Source organism: Salvelinus namaycush, chromosome 18, assembly GCF_016432855.1.
Source record: "Salvelinus namaycush isolate Seneca chromosome 18, SaNama_1.0, whole genome shotgun sequence".
Lineage (NCBI taxonomy): Eukaryota > Metazoa > Chordata > Actinopteri > Salmoniformes > Salmonidae > Salvelinus > Salvelinus namaycush.
Window position 1 is genome coordinate 38,904,087 of NC_052324.1, and position 17,484 is coordinate 38,921,570.

At 44.8% G+C, this 17,484-nt stretch overlaps 1 protein-coding gene across 1 annotated transcript in view; it reads left to right on the forward strand.

The window, feature by feature from the left end:
- Nucleotides 1-17,484, forward strand: part of LOC120062946 (serine/threonine-protein kinase TAO3-like) — an 88,658-nt gene that overhangs the window by 36,710 nt on the left and 34,464 nt on the right. The window contains exons 9-10 of the mRNA XM_039012999.1: nt 2,116-2,209; nt 5,643-5,724. Of these exons, the coding sequence (XP_038868927.1) occupies nt 2,116-2,209; nt 5,643-5,724 (176 nt within the window). The remainder of the gene's footprint in view (nt 1-2,115; nt 2,210-5,642; nt 5,725-17,484) is intronic.

A 17,484-nucleotide genomic window follows, 5' to 3' on the forward strand; every position in this document is an offset into this window, starting at 1 on the left:
CGTACTTCTGTTTTACTGGGAATCACCTGCATAGAACTGCGTTACTTTATTAATTACATTTACATTTTAGTTGTTTAGCAGACGCTTTTAGTCAGAGCATTGGTAGGTAGTTACTCCTCTTTGACTCCCTGTAGAGCAGAAAGCCTGCAACTAACCCTCTGTGGAGAAACTATTTTGGACATATCAGGAGGCATCATTACTTGTTAGGATAACCTACTGTTTTGGCCTGGCTCAGAATGTCAAACAAATAGACATACAGTTGAAGTCGGAAGTTTACATACACCTTAGCCAAATACATTTAAACTCAGTTTTTCACAATTCCTGACATTTAATCCTAGTAAAAATTCCCTGTCTTAGGTCAGTTAGGATCACCACTTTATTTTAAGAATGTGAAATGTCAGAATAATAGTAGAGAGTAATTTATTTCAGATTTTCTTTCTTTCATCACATTCCCAATGGGTTAGAAGTTTACATACACTCAATTAGTATTTGGTAGCATTGCCTTTAAATTGTTTAACTTGGGTCAAATGTTTTGGGTAGCCTTCCACAAGCTTTTTGGGTGAATTTTGGCCCATCCCTCCTGACAGAGCGGGTGTAACTGAGTCAGGTTTGTAGGCCTCCTTGCTCGCACACGCTTTTTCAGTTCTGCCCACAAATGTTCTATAGGGTTGAGGTCAGGGCTTTGTGATGGCCACTCCAATACCTTGACTTTGTTGTCCTTAAGCCATTTTGCCACAACTTTGGAAGTATGCTTGGGGTCATTGTCCATTTGGAAGACCCATTTGTGACCAAGCTTTAACTTCCTGAACGATGTCTTGAGATGTTGCTTCAATATATCCACATCATTTTCCTGCCTCATGATGCCATCTATTTTGTGAAGTGTACCAGTCCCTCCTGCAGCAAAGCACCCCCACAACATGATGCTACCACCCACGTGCTTCACGGTTGGGATGGTGTTCTTCGGCTTGCAAGCCTCACCCTTTTTCCTCCAAACATAACGATGGTCATTATGGCCAAACAGTTCTATTTTTGTTTCATCAGACCAGAGGACATTTCTCCAAAAAGTACGATCTTTGTCCCCATGTGCAACTGCAAACCGTAGTCTGGATTTTTTTATGGTGGTTTTGGAGCAGTGGCTTCTTCCTTGCTGAGCGGCCTTTCAGGTTATGTCGATATAGGACTCGTTTTACTGTGGATATAGATACTTTTGTACCTGTTTCCTCCAGCATCTTCACAAGGTCCTTTGCTGTTGTTCTGGGATTGATTTGCACTTTTCGCACCAAAGTACGTTCATCTCTAGGAGACAGAACGCGTCTCCTCCTGAGCGGTATGACGGCTACGTGGTCCCATGATGTTTACTTGCGTACTATTGTTTGTACAGATGAACGTGGTACCTTCAAGGGTTTGGAAATTGCTCCCAAGGATGAACCAGACTTGTGGAGGTCTACAATTTATCTTTCTAAGGTCTTGGCTGATTTCTTTTGATTTTCCCATGATGTCAAGCAAAGAGGCACTGAGTTTGAAAGTAGGCCTTGAAATACATCCACAGGTACACCTTCAATTGACTCAAATGATGTCAATTATCCTATCAGAAGCTTCTAAAGCCATGACATCATTTTCTGGAATTTTCCAATCTGTTTAAAGGCACAGTCAACTTAGTGTATGTAAACTTGTGACCCACTGGAATTGTGAAACAGTGAATTATAAGTGAAATAATCTGTCTGTAAACAATTGTTGGAAAAATTACTTGTCATGCACAAAGTAGATGTCCTAACCGACTTTCCAAAACTATAGTTTGTTAACAAGAAATTTGTGGAGTGGTTGAAAATTACTTTTAATGACTCCAACCTAAACGTATGTAAACTTCTGAATTCAACAGTAGCGACACCATCAGGCGAGAGAAAAGAAACTCCTTCACATTGTTGCTCAATCCTGTTTTCATGTGATTTAGTGTGGCCCTTTATCTATTTCAGACACTGCATGTGAAATTGCACTCACTCACACTTATATACAAACAGACAGATAATGGGAATTACTAGGTCAGTAGTATCTCTTATCTTTCCTATTGGTCAACCAGATATAAACTCCCTCCTAACTCTCTCTCCCCCTCCATAGCGGAACGGAAACCTCCGCTGTTCAACATGAACGCTATGAGTGCCTTATATCACATTGCCCAGAACGACTCTCCCACGCTGCAGTCCAACGAGTGGTAAGTCATCACCATCCCTCCACTGAGCTGTGTGACCACACACACACACACACAAAACCTCTCGCAGCCCTGTAATTCCCAGTCAAAGTACACTACATGACCAAAAGTATGTGGACACCTGCTCGTCGAACATCTCATTCCAAAATCATGGGCATTAATATGGAGTTGGTCCCCCCTTTGCTACTATAACAGCCTCCACTCTTCTGGTAAGGCTTTCCACTAGATGTTGGAATGTTGCTGCTGGGACTTGCTTCCATTCAGCCACAAGAGTGTTAGTGAGGTCGGGCACTGATGTTGGGTGATTGCAATTCATCCCAAAGGTGTTCGATGGGATTGAGATCAGGGCTCTGTGCGGGCCAGTAAAATTCTTCCACACCGATCTCAACAAACCATTTCTGTATGGATCTCGCTTTGTGAATGGGGGCATTGTCATGCTGAAACAGGAAATGGCCTTCCCCAAACTGTTGCCCCAAAGTTGGAAGCACAGAATTGTCTAGAATGTCATTGTATGCTGTAGCATTAAGCTTTCCATTCACTGGATTTAAGGGTCCTAGCCCCCTACACCATGAAAAACAGTCCCAGACCATTATTCCTCCTCCACCAAACTTTACAGTTGGCATTATGCATTCGGTCAGGTAGCATTGTCCTGGCATCCGCCAAACCCAGATTCATCCGTCGGTCTGCCAAATGGTGAAGTGTGATTTTTAACTCCAGAAAACGCATTTCCACTGCTCCATAATCCAATGGTGGCGAGCTTTACACCACTCCAACCAACACTTGGCATTGTGCATGGTGGTCTTAGGCTTGTGTGTGGCTGCTCGGCCATGGAAACCCATTTAATGAAACTCCCGACGAGCAGTTATTGTGCTGACGTTGCTTCCAGAGACAGTTTGGGACTTGGTAGTGAGTGTTGCAACCAAGGACAGACATTTATTTTATGCCCTACGCGCTTCAGCACTTTGTGGTCCCGTTCTGTGAGCTTGTGTGGCCTACCACTTCACGTCTGAGTCGTTGTTGCTCCTAGACGTTTCCACTTCACAATAGCAGCAATTACAGTTGACCGGGGCAGCTCTAGCAGGGCAGAAATTTGACAAACTGACTTGTTGGAAAGGTGGCATCCTATGACGGTGCCACGTTGAAAGTCACTGAGATCTTCAGCCATTCTACTGCCAATGTTTGTTTATGGAGATTGCTTGGCTGTGTGATTTATTTTATACAACGGGTGTGGATGAAATAGCCGAATCCACTAATTTGAAGGGGTGTACACATACTTTTGTATATATAGTGTATGTTATGTAATTACCTGAGGGGCCTAGCTGAGGCCTATTTAAAGAATCAGGCTCAAGTACACAGGCTTCTACTGTAATCTACCATTCACCAAACCACACTCCGTAGGACGGAGAGGGGGATGGAGAGAGACAGACAGATGGATGGTTATGGAGGAAGCGAGGCAGGGAGAGAGGGATGGAGAGAGACAGACAGATGGGTTTGGAGAGAGCGAGGCAGGGAGAGAGGGATGGAGAGAGACAGACAGATGGGTTTGGAGAGAGCGAGGCAGGGAGAGAGGGATGGAGAGAGACAGACAGATGGATATGGAGAGAGCGAGTTAGGGAGAGAGAGGAATGGAGGGAGACAGACAGACAGATTGGTATGGAGGTAGCAAGGCAGGTAGAGGGAGAAAGACAGATGGTATGGAGGTAACAAGGCAGGTAGAGAGGGAGAGAGACAGACAGACAGACAGATGGTATGGAGAGAACGAGTTAGGGAGAGAGAGGAATGGAGGGAGACAGACAGACAGATGGGTATGGAGGTAGCAAGGCAGGGAGAGAGACAGACAGACAGATGGTATGGAGAGAACGAGTTAGGGAGAGAGAGAAATGGAGGGAGACAGACAGACAGATGGGTATGGAGGTAGCAAGGCAGGTAGAGGGAGAGAGACAGACAGACAGATGGTATGGAGGTAGCAAGGCAGGGAGAGAGACAGACAGATGGTATGGAGGTAACAAGGCAGGTAGAGGGAGAGAGACATACAGATGGTATGGAGGGAGCAAGGCAGGTAGAGAGGGAGAGAGACATACAGATGGTATGAAGGGAGCGAGGCAGGTAGAGGGAGAGAGACAGACAGACAGACAGATGGTATGGAGGTAACAAGGCAGGTAGAGAGACAGACAGACAGATGGTATGGAGGTAGCAAGGCAGGTAGACAGACAGACAGACAGACAGATGGTATGGAGGTAGCAAGGCAGGTAGACAGACAGACAGACAGACAGACAGTATGGAGGGAGCGAGGCAAGGAGAGAGAAGGAAGGATGGACTGAAAGAAGGAAGAGGGAGGCAGAAAGACAGGCAGCAATCACACTAGCCCCCACCCCCTTTCTGATGGTGTAATGACTGCCATAGAAGGAAGATCCAGTCGAATATAACTCTACATGTCAACATTTACAATGACATGGCACTACACCCACTATACAGTAGTATCGTACCATAAAGGTGGGAGTTTGTACTCTACTTGACCCAAGATAGATATAGGACTTATATGGCTCTAGGAATACATTCCTTTCAACAAATACAGTTCCTTATACTACAGCTGAAACAAGTGGCAGCATACGTCACTCTTTACAAGGGGATTTTCCTAAAGGTGTAAGTGTTTTTTCATCGTCCATGTTCCTTACTGAACAGTGCTACTCATTGTTCTCCCGTGTAGGAGTCAATGTGGCAGTTATGAAACCTTAAGCAAGCAGATTCACAAGTTGCGCTCACTCTCCAAGAAATGAGAGTTTGATTTTCTATTCATAATGCAAAGATTATGCACACTTTGACAAATTAGCATTATAAGAAAGCCCTATCCTTGTACTGAAGAGTGTGTGAAGCAGGGTTATGATCCTACCATAGAGATGCATTATAATAATGTTGCATTTAATTCTGTGGGTGCCCCCTCGTCAGTTGTTGGATGTGTTTCAAACAGGCCTCTGGCATTAACGTAGTCTCTCAGAGCTGAAACTAGCAGAAACATCACCATGCAGCGTTAGTCTTATAGAAGACAGGCGTCATGTTGACAAGCAATACAGGTGCTCTCTTAACCCTGACTCTGTGTATACTACTGAATGTATGACACTTTGACAGATGAAGGTTGAAAGTGACAGCTTTATGTCTTTATGCTCGTTTCTCCCAGAGCTAAGACTAGTACAACATTTAGAAAACTATGTGGACTGTATGATGTACCCATGCAAAGAGTTTGATGATGGACTTTCAATAACACTGACAAACATGGTGAATAACTATCGAAGCACCGCTTGGCCCTGACTCTGGTTTGAAAGGTGGGAAAGTGGATGTTGACTACTATTGCCTATAGTGCCTGGCTTAATCATTGTTGCATTCTGTTTTCTTCCGTCCCTCCTCTCCTCTCCTCTCCACCCCTCTATCCTTCTACGAGGTCGGACCCCTTCCGGAGCTTCGTTGACTGCTGCCTCCTCAAAATTCCTCAGGACAGACCCTCGTCTGGGGAGCTGCTGAGAGTGAGTGCCCTTCCTGTTATTTCTGACACCTCACTTCCTGTGTCAGTCTCTCAAAGACCGTCTGGATGAGTACATCCCAAATGGTATCCTATTCACTATATAGTGCACTACTTTTGACCAGAGCTCTATGGGTAATAGTGCACTAAGAAGGGAATAGGGTGCCATTTTGGACGTATTTCGATGACTCACTGCCTCCCACAGCTCTAGAGAAAATATGAATCAAAGATTCCACAGCGGTTATTCCACACACACACACACACACACTGGTTCCACAGGGGTTAGGGTTTTGTTGTTTTGTTTTTTTTGAACTTTATTTGACATTTTTTGCTGTGCTACACCTGGTGTTAGAGGTTGATAAAGCTTCAAGTGTACGCTTGCCTGTCTGTGGACCCACTAAACATTCTGACCAAGCCCCCTTGACGCACAATGAAAGCTGAAGTCAGCCCCAATAGTTAGAGCACAAAAGCACAGTCTTTGTCATTTGTACGTCCTGATCTGCCAATACACTGTGCTCACCTGTGTTCATTGTGTGCATGTGCGTGTGTGTAAGATGAAGATGGCTCGGACAGACATGGCAGCTCTGCTTCTAGCTCCTAAGCAACTTTGCAGTATTTGTTTTTTTTGTGTGTTATTTCTTACATTATTAGCACAGAACGTTTTTTGTGTTATTACATACAGCCGGAAAGAACTTTTGGATATCAGAGCGGTGGTAACTCACCACCATTACGACCAGGAATACGACTTTCCCAAATTGGATCCTTTGTTCTTACCTCCCAGGGCAATTTAACTTATCCCAGACGCCGCTCCAAGACGCCGCGGCTGAGAAGAGGTATTCGGAGTGGATTTCTAGACCCCCTCAGGAGGCGTGCACACCATCCACCGCTTCCGAGTATATTACTTGCTAATGTTCAGTCTCTGGATAATAAAGTAGACGAGCTCAGGGCGAGGATCTCCTTCCAGAGAAACATCAGGGACTGTAACATACAACATACTCTGTTTCACGGAATCATGGCTCTCTCCGGATATACTGTGCCCGTCCATACAGCCAGCTGGGTTCTCAGTACATCGCGCAGACAAGAATAAAGAACTCTCCGCGAAGAAGAAAGGCGTGGGTGTATGTTTCATGATTAACTACTCATGGTTGATTGTGATAACATACAGAAACTCAAGTCCTTTTGTTTACCCGACATAGAATACCTCACAATCAAATGCAGACCCTATTACCTCCCAAGAGAATTCTCTACGGTTATAGTCACAGCCGTGTATATTCCCCCTCAAGCCGATACCACGACAGCCCGCAAGGAACTACACTGGACTTTGTGCAACCACATATCCTGAGGCCGCGTTAAATGTAGCTGTGGATTTTAACAAAAAACGCTACCGAAGTTCTATCAACACATTGACTCTAGTACTTCCGCTGCTAAAACACTCGAGCACTGCTACTCCAACTTCCGGGATGCCTACAAGGTCCTCCCCCGCCCTCCCTTCGGCAAATCAGATCATAATTTTGCTCATCCCTTCCTATAGGCAGAAACTCAAGCAGGAAGTACCCGTGCTAAGGTCTATTCAATGCTGGTCTGACCAATCGGAATCCATGATTTAAGATTATTTTGATCACTCAGACTGGGATATGTTCCGGGTAGCCTCTGAGAATAACATTGATGTGTACACGGACATGGTGACTGAGTTCATCAGGAAGTGTATAGCGGATGTTGTTCCCACTGTGACAATTAAAACCTACCCAAATCAGAAACCGTGGCTAGATGGGAGCATTCACGCAAAACTGAAAGAGCAAACCACCGCATTTAACCATAGCAAGGTGACTGGGAATATGGTTGAATACAAACAGTGTAGTTATTCCCTCCATAATGCTATCAAACAGGCAAAATGTCAGTACAAAGTGGAATCGCAATTCAACGGCTCAGTCACGAGACGTATGTGGAAGGGTCTGCAGACAATCATGGATTACAAAGGGAAAACCAGCCACGTCGAGGACACCAACGTCTTGCTCCCGGACAAGCTAAACACCTTCGCCCTCTTTTGAGGATAACACAGTGCCACCAACACGGCCCGCTCCCAAGGACTGTGACTTCTCGTTCTCCGTGGCCGATGTGAAAAATACATTTAAACGTGTTAACCCTCACAAGTCTGTCGGCCCAGACAGCATCTCTAGCCGCGTCCTCAGAGCATGCACAGACAAGCTGGCTGGAATGTTTACGGACATATTCAATCTCTCCCTATCCCAGACTACTGTCCCCACTTGCTTCAAGATGTCCACTATTGTTCCTGTACCCAAGAAAGCAAAGGTAACTGAACTAAATGACTATTGTCTCGTAGCACTCACTTCTGTCATCATGAAGTGCTTTGAGTGGCTAGTTACCTGACACCATAGACCCACTTCAATTTGCATACCTCCCCAATAGATCCACAGATGATGCAATTGCCACCGCACTGCACACTGCCCTATCCCATCTGGACAAGAGGAATACCTATGTAAGAATGCTGTTCATTGACTATAGCTCAGCCTTCAACACCATAGTACGTCCAAGCTCATCATTAAGATCATGGCCCTGGGTCTGAACTCCGTCCTGTGCAACTGGGTCCTGGACTTCCTTACGGGCCACCCCCAGATGGTGAACGTATGAAACAACACCTTCACTTCGCTGATCCTCAACACTGGGGCCCCACAAGGATGCATGCTCAGCCCCCTCCTGTACTCCCTGTTCACCCATGACTGCGTGGCCACGCATGCCTGAACTCAATCATCGAGTTTGTAGACGACACATCAGTTGTAGGCATGATTACCAACAATGACGAGACAGCCAGGAGGTGAGGGCGTAACAGCGTCTCTTCAACCTCAGACGGCTGAAGAAATTATTTTTCACGTGCGCTGAATACAACAGGTGTAGTAGACCTTACAGTGAAATGCTTACTTACAGGCTCTAACCAATAGTGCAAAAAAGGTATTAGGTGAACAATAGGTAGGCAAAGAAATAAAACAACAGTAAAAAGACAGGCAATATACAGTAGCGAGGGTATAAAAGTAGCGAGGCTACATACAGACACCGGTTAGTTAGGCTGGTTGAGGTAGTATGTACATGTAGATATGGTTAAAGTGACTATGCATATATGATGAATAGAGAGTAGCAGTAGCGTAAAAGAGGCGGTGGTGGGTGGGACACAATGCAGATAGCCCGGTTAGCCAATGTACAGGAGCACTGGTTGGTCGGGCCAATTGAGGTAGTATGTACATGAATGTATAATTAAAGGGACTATGCATATATGATCAACAGAGAGTAGCAACAGTGTAAAAAGAGGGGTTGGGGTAGTGGGTCCACAATGCAAATAGTCCTGGTAGCCATTTGATTACCTGTTCAGGAGTCTTATGGCTTGGGGGTAAAAACTGTTGAGAAGCCTTTTTGTTCTAGACTTGGCACTCCGGTACCGCTTGCCATGCGGTAGTTGAGAGAACAGTCTATGACTGGGGTGGCTGGGGTCTTTGACAATTTTTAGAGCTTTCCTCTGACACTGCCTGGTGTAAAGGTCCTGGATGGCAGGAAGCTTAGCCCCAGTGATGTACTGGGCTGTACGCACTACCCTCTGTAGTGCCTTGCGGTCAGAGGCCGAGCAATTGCCGTACCAGGCAGTGATGCAACCAGTCAGGATGCTCACGATGTTGCAGCTGTAGAACCCATGCCAAATCATTTTAGTTTCCTGAGGGGGAATAGGCTTTGTCGTGCCCTCTTCACAACTGTCTTGGTGTGTTTGGACCATTCTAGTTTGTTGTTGATGTGGACACCAAGGAACTTGAAGCTCTCAACTTGCTCCACTACACCCCCGTTGATGAGAATGGGGGCGTGCTCGGTCCTCCTTTTCCTGTAGTCCACAAAAATCTCCTTAGTCTTGGTTACGTTGAGGGATAGGTTGTTATTCTGGCACCACCCGGCCAGGTCTCTGACTTCCTCCCTATAGGCTGTCTCGTCGTTGTCGGTGATCAGGCCTACCACTGTTGTGTTGTCTGCAAACTTAATGATGGTGTTGGAGTCATGCCTGGCCATGCAGTCGTGGGTGTTCCTTTTGTCCAGGTGGGAAAGGGCAGTGTGGAGTGCAATAGAGATTGCATCATCTGTGGATCTGTTTGGGCGGTATGCAAATTGGAGTGGGTCTAGGGTTTCTGGGATAATGGTGTTGTGAGCCATTACCAGCCTTTCAAAGCACTTCATGGCTACAGACGTGAGTGCTACGGGTCTGTAGTCATTTAGGCAGGTTGCCTTTGTGTTCTTGGGCACATGGACTATGGTGGTCTGCTTGAAACATGTTGGTATTACAGACTTAATCAGAGACGTTGAAAATGTTAGTGAAGACACCTACCAGTTGGTCAGTAAATGCCCGGAGCACACATCCTGGTAATTCGTCTGGCCCCGCAGCCTTGTGTATGTTGGCCTGTTTAAAGGTCTTACTCACGTCGGCTACAGAGAGCGTGATCACACAGTCGTCCGGAACAGCTGATGCTCTCATGCATGCCTCAGTGTTGCTTGCCTCGAAGCGAGCATAGAAGTGATTTAGCTTTCTGGTAGGCTCGTGTCACTGGACAGCTCGCGGCTGTGCTTCCCTTTGTAGTCTGTAATAGTTTGCAAGCACTGTCCTGCCCTTAGCCCTTAGCCCCTCACCAACTTTTACAGATGTACAATTGAGAGCATCCTGTCGGGATGTATCGCCACCTGGTACGGCAACTACAACCCCCGCAACCGCAGGGCTCTCTAGAGGATGGTGAGGTCTGCCCAACGCATCACCGGGGGCACACTGCCTGCCCTCCAGGACACCTACATCACCCGATGTCACAGGAAGGCCAAAGGGATCAAGGACATCAACCACCCGAGCCACGGCCTGTTCACCCCGCTATCATCCAGAAGGCGTGGTCAGTACAGATGCATCAAAGCTGGGACTGAGAGACTGAAGAACAGCTTCTATCTGAAGGCCATCAGATTGATAAATATCCATCACTATCCGGCTATCACCCGGTTACTCAACCCTGCACCTTAGAGGCTGCTGCCCTATTGACATAGACATGGAATCACTGGTCACTTTAATAATGGAACACTAGTCACTTTATTAATGTTTACTTACTGCTTTACTCATTTCATATGTATATACTGTATTCTATTCTATACTATTCTATGTATTTTAGTCAATGCCACTCCGACATTGCTCGTCCTAATATTTATATATATTTCTTAACTCCATTCTTTTACTTTACATTAGAGTGTATTGTTGTGAATTGTTATATATTACTGCACTGTTGGAGCTAGGAACACAAGCATTTCGCTACACCCTCAATAACATCTGCTAAATATGTGTATGTGACCAATAATTTAATTTTATTTTGTGTTAATTTGTGCATGTTGTGTTCATTGTGTGCCTGGCTGTTTAATGGAGAGTTGATATTTTAGTTTGTTTGGCCGACAGGTAATCCAAACTGCCTGCTAAGGGTTTTACGTTTTTGGTTATTTGTCACTCTCACTCTCCAGGGTTCCAGCCAGGGGGCTTGTCATTTTTTATCTGGCTGCCCAGGGAGTGTAGGGGTTAGTAGGCTGGAGGGGATGAGACAGTGGGGGGCTAGTCTGGGTAGATGTTGTACCTTTAGGTGGAGATCTAGGATCAGCTTTTCCTCCCCCAAATCCTGACCTTAATTAATTATTATAACCTTAACTATTAGTGAGGCTGACCTTGGGCCAGTGTCTAGTAGGCAACTTCCTCCTAATCTGAGTCGGGCAGGGGGCATCCACATCACTGCCCCTCGAGCCCCTAATTAAAACACACACGCTCATTGCCCGCCGCCCCTCTTTGAGCTCTTTAGGAGTCAGGTCACTAATCTGTGCCCCTGTGCTGTCAACAGATGCTTTCCCTTCAGGTTCCACTTCCACTGAGTGAGAAAATTACAGACGCCCTGTTATTGTAACAGTGAGAGGTTAGCATATTTTAGGGTTATGAAATTTGTGTGTCTGTAACTTTCTCACTCATCGTTATTCACGATTCATTCAGGATTATCTGTAATCATAGTAGCAACCACATTAACATAGATGTGTTTAGAAACACATTATATTCTTATTTACTATAAAAGTGACACAATACATTATTTACGATTCATTTCTATTGGGCACAAAATAATGTGAAACACAACCAAAAAAAACAAGCGGATGCATCTCATTCTCTCCTTTTCCCCTTCTCTCTCCAAGCCCCCTGGTCCATGGGAGCTCTCACTCACTTGTTCAGTCCCTCTCTCCATCTCTCCCTCTCTCTCTCTCCGTCCGTTTGTTTGAAAACGGGAAAATGTGTCATCTCTATTTCCAGAGTATGATGTCATCAGTGTGCTGCTGAATGAGAGAGTATTTTACATTACCCAGCCAGTATCTGTCAGATAGGTGTGCAGGGAGACACACAGGCATTGCATACATCACATTTCATTTAGCAAATATTTTTTGTGTGTGGGTGGGTGGCGGCTTGAGCCTTTTGGGGGCCCAAAGCAAGAATTGGTTGGTGGGCCCCCTACCTCACGGCAAAACATTTTAGTTGTCCGCCTCTTGACGGAATTTTTCCATGGAACGTAGAGAAAATGTGCAGTTTTAAAGCAAGTTTTCTGCAATTTTATAACATTTCATGCAATTCGACCCATTTTACCATGGGGTGGAGAGACATTTTTGCAATTACTAAGCTAATTTCCTGCAATTGTCCACATTTAGTGTTGACTTATGCCATGTCAGTATGATATCTGAGTGAGAATGACTGACAAAATCAATGGGGGTCCCCTGGCAGGCGTGGGGGCGGGCTACCGCTCTGTCCCATATGTCCTTTAGTCTATATAGGATGTATTCCTGCTATAAACCTAGATAGGGACTCTATCTAGGTTGAATAACCCACAGGCGCCCTCTAGTGACCAATGGACAATAGAGATTTTTCAAAGAGATTTTCTTTCAGATAGAAATCACATGTATTGAGATATACAGTACCAGTCAAATGTTTGGACATACCTACTCATTCCAGGGTTTTTCTTTATTTGTACTATTTTCTACATTGTAGAATAATAGTGAAGACATGAAAACTATGAAATAACACATATGGAATCGTAACCAAAAAAGTGTTAAACAAATCAAAATATATTTTATATATGAGATTATTCAAAGTAGCCACCCTTTGCCTTGATGACAGCTTTGCACACTCTTGGCATTCTCTTAACCAGCTTCATGAGGTAGTCACCTGGAATGCATTTCAATTAACAGGTGTGCCTTGATAAAAGTTCATTTGTAGAATTTCTTTCCTTCTTAATGTTGTGACAAGTTAGGGATGGTATACAGAAGATAGACCTAATTGGTAAAAAGACCAAGTCCATATTATGGCAAGAAGAGCTCAAATAAGCGAAGAGAAATGACAATCCATCATTACTTTAAGACATGAAGGTCAGTCAATCTGGAAGTTCTTCAAGTGCAGTCGCAGAAACCATCAAGCGCTATGATGAAACTGGCTCTGAGGACCGCCACAGGAAAGAAAGACCCAGAGTTACCTCTGCTGCAGAGGATAAGTTCATTAGAGTTACCAGCCTCAGAAATTGCAACCAAATAAATGCTTCACTGAGTTCAAGTAACAGACACATCTCAACATTAAGTGTTCAGAGGAGACTGCGTGAACCAGGCCTTCATGGTTGAATTGCTGCAAAGAAACCACTACTATAGGACACCAATAATAAGAAGAGACTTGCTTGGGCCAAGAAACACAAGCAATGGACATTACACCGGTGGAAATCTGTCCTTTTGGGCCATATTTGAGATTTTTGGAGTAGGTAAATGGATGATCTCCGCATGTGTGGTTCCCACTATGAAGCATGGAGGAGGAGGTGTGATGGTGTGGGGTTGCTTTGCTGGTGACACTGTCAGTGATTTTTTTTTTTTTATCTTCAAGGCACACTTAACCGATCCTCCACCAAATTTCACAGTGGGTGCGAGGCACTGTGGCTTGTAGGCCTCTCCAGGTCCCGCACCCACTGTGAAATTTTGTGGAGGATCGGTGATGATCTGGGGGTGCTTCAGCAAGGCTGGAATCGGGCAGATTTGTCTTGGTGAAGAACGCATGAATCAAGCCACGTACAAGGTTGTCCTGTAAGAAAACTTGCCTCCTTCTGCTCTGACAATGTTCCCCAACTCTGAGGATTGTTTTTTTCCAGCAGGACAATGCTCCATGCCACACAGCCAAGTCAATCAAGGTGTGGATGGAGGACCACCAGATCAAGACCTTGTCATGTCCAGCCCAATCTCCAGACCTGAACCCCATTGAAAACCTCTGGAATGTGATCAAGAGGAAGATAGATGGTCACAAGTCATCAAACAAAGCCGAGCTGCTTGAATTTTTTTGCGCCAGGAGTGGCATAAAGTCACCCAACATCAACGTGAAAGATTGGTGGAGAGCATGCCAAGACGCATGGAAGCTGTGATTGAAAATCAGGGTTGTTCCACCAAATATTGATTTCTGAACTCTTCCTAAGTGAAAACATTAGTATTGTGTTGTTTAAAAATTAATATTAACTTATTTTCTTTGCATTATTCGAGGTCTGACAACACTGCATATTTTTTGTTATTTTGACCAGTTGTCATTTTCTGCAAATATATGCTCTAAATGACAATATTTTTATTTGGAATTTGGGAGAAATGTTGTCAGTAGTTTATAGAATAAAACAATGTTCATTTTACCCAAACACATACCTATAAATAGTAAAACCAGAGGAGAGCTGTGTATATACACTACCGTTCAAAAGTTTGGGGTCACTTAGAAATTCCTTGTGTTTGAAAGAAAGCACATTTTTTGTCCATTACAATAACACCAAATTGATCAGAAATACAGTGTAGACATTGTTAATGTTGTAAATGACTATTGTAGCTGGAAACGGCAGATTTTTTATGGAATATCTACATAAGCGTACAGAGGCCCATTATCAGCAACCATCACTCCTGTGTTCCAATAGCACGTTGTGTTAGCTAATCCAAGTGTATCATTTTAAAAGGCTAATTGATCATTAGAAAACCCTTTTGCAATTATGTTAGAACAGCTGAAAACTGTTGTTCTGATTAAAGAAGCAATAAAACTGGCCTTTAGAGTATCTGGAGCGTCAGCATTTGTAGGTTCGATTACAGGCTCAAAATGGCCAGAAACAGAGAACTTTCTTCTGAAACTCGTTAGTCTATTCTGTTGTGAGAAATGAAGGCTATTCCATGTGAGAAATTGCCAAGAAACTGAAGATCTCGTACAACGCTGTGTCCTACTCCCTTCACAGAACAGCGCAAACTGGCACTAACCAGAATAGAAAGAGGAGTGGGAGGCCCCGGTGCACAACTGAGCAAGAGGACAAGTATATTAGTGTCTAGTTTGAGACAGACGCCTCACAAGTCCTCAACTGGCAGCTTCATTAAATAGTACCCGCAAAACACCAGTCTCAATGGTCGTCATGGACCCTGACCTCTACCTCAGGGGTCCCAAACTTTTTTGGCCCACGACCCCATTTTGATATCTGAAAATTCTCGCGACCCCAACCATGTGAAAAACATTATGGAATTAACAGCCAATGTTATCTTTTTTTATTTGGGGCTATGGAAGTCAATTGAAAAACATTCTAACAGTATTTCTGATTGTCTTTTCAACTCACCATCACATACTTTTAATGTGGCGCTATGACAGTCACTATCTCACTACCACTAATGAGATGGGTGTACTTGATGCGAGTCGCGTCAGAGCTTCTCAAAGTCTGGGCAGTCGACAGTGTGCACCTTAACTCTGCGGTCACATCCAACCTGGATGGATATTTAGTTTTAATGCAGACAAGAGTACTGAATCCAGCTTCACATAGATATGAGCTGGTGATGGTTACCATGGGTTTTATGGTGCTACAAGACAACTGGGAATTCTGGAAAATACAAGGTGGAAGCATGATGTCAGTGATCTTAAGGTCGGAAAGTCGGAGCTCTAGAAAGAGGCCCAAGATTCAGAGTTCCCAGTTGTCTTGAACGCACTGACGTTGGAATTCTGAGATTTCAGAGTTCCCAGTTGTTTTGAACGCAGCAGGGTGTTCCCAACAGGGTGTTCCCAACAGAGTGTTCCCGACAGGGTTTTCCCTTTGAGTCAGGAACCAAAACTCCTCTGTTGTGACTCGTGAATGTATTCAGTCACATAACGACTCGATCAGCTGTTTAATTTCACTTACCGGCAAGTCATCTGAGCCAGGGTCACAGTCAAACGGATTGGGAAGTAGGTCCCAAAGTGCCCTTCCAGGTGTTGGAGGTGAGCAGTCATCACTCGTGTGGGACACTTACTGATGCTGTTTTCTATTAGAAACATGCACAGCCGAGGGTAGGGGGCATGGCTCGCTTTTGAAAGACTCTCTCTCCAATAAGAATTATATCCTCTGAATCCACTGATTCTGTCACTCATCTGTAGAATGTTTTTGTATTTCCCCTGCATGCTTGCATTCAGTTCGTTCAGTTTACCAAATATGTATGTTACATAGGCAAGGAGACACATTTTATTTTCATTACAAAGAAAGTCAGCCAAGTCTGTTTTTATACATCCATTGTGAATGACAACAGTTATTCTCTCAATGCGAAAAATCTTTCCAACACTCCCCCTCGATAACTACCAAGCCTCGGTATGAAATAGTGCATTGTCCTGCTCTGATCCCGTATCTAAACGCAACATGCAACAGTTCATGTCAGGAAATCGGTCAATTGAAATGAATTCATTTGGCCCTAATCTATGGATTTCACGACTGGGAATACAGATATGCATTGGTTCGTCACAGATACCTTGTGACCACCATTTGCCTCATGCAGCGCGACACATCTCCTTCACATAGAGTTGATCAGCCTGTTGATTGTGGCCTGTGGAATGTTGTGCCACTCCTCTTCAATGGCTATGGAAAGATGTTGGATATTGGCGGGAACTGGAACACGCTGTCGTACACGTCGATCCAGACCATCCAAAACATGCTCAATGGGTGACATGTCTGGTGAGTATGCAGGCTATTGGACCATTTTCAGCTTCCAGGAATTGTGTACAAATCCTTGCGACATGGGGTCTTGCATTCGTTGTCTGTAGCTTATGCCTGCCCATACCATAACCCCACCGCCACCATGGGACACTCTATTTACATTAGCAAACCACTCGCCCGCAAAACGCCATACACGCTGTCTGCCATTTGCCCGGTACAGTTGTAACCGGGATGCATCCATGAAGACTTCACCTCTCTAGCATGCCAGTGGCCATTTAAAGGTGAGAATTTGCCCCCTGAAGTCTGTTACGACGCCGAACTGTAGTCAAGTCAAGACCCTGGTGAGGGCGACGAGTATGCAGATGAGCTTCCCTGAGAGAGTTTCTGACAGTTTGTGCAGAAATTCTTTGGTTGTGCAAAAACCCACTGTTTCATCAGCTGTCTGGGTGGCTGGTCTCAGACGATCCCGCAGGTGAACAAGCCGGATGTAGAGGTCCTGGGCTGGCGTGGTTACACGTGGTATGCTGTTGTGTAGCCGGTTGGACGCACTGCCAAATTCTCTAAAATGACTTTGGAGGCGGCTTATGGTAGAGAAATTAACATTACGTTTTCTGGCAAACGCTCTGGTGGACATTCCTACAGTCAGCATGCCAATTGCACGCTCCCTCAACATTTTGAGACGTCTGTGGCATTGTGTTGTTACAAAACTGCCCAATGTGCACCTGTGTAATGAT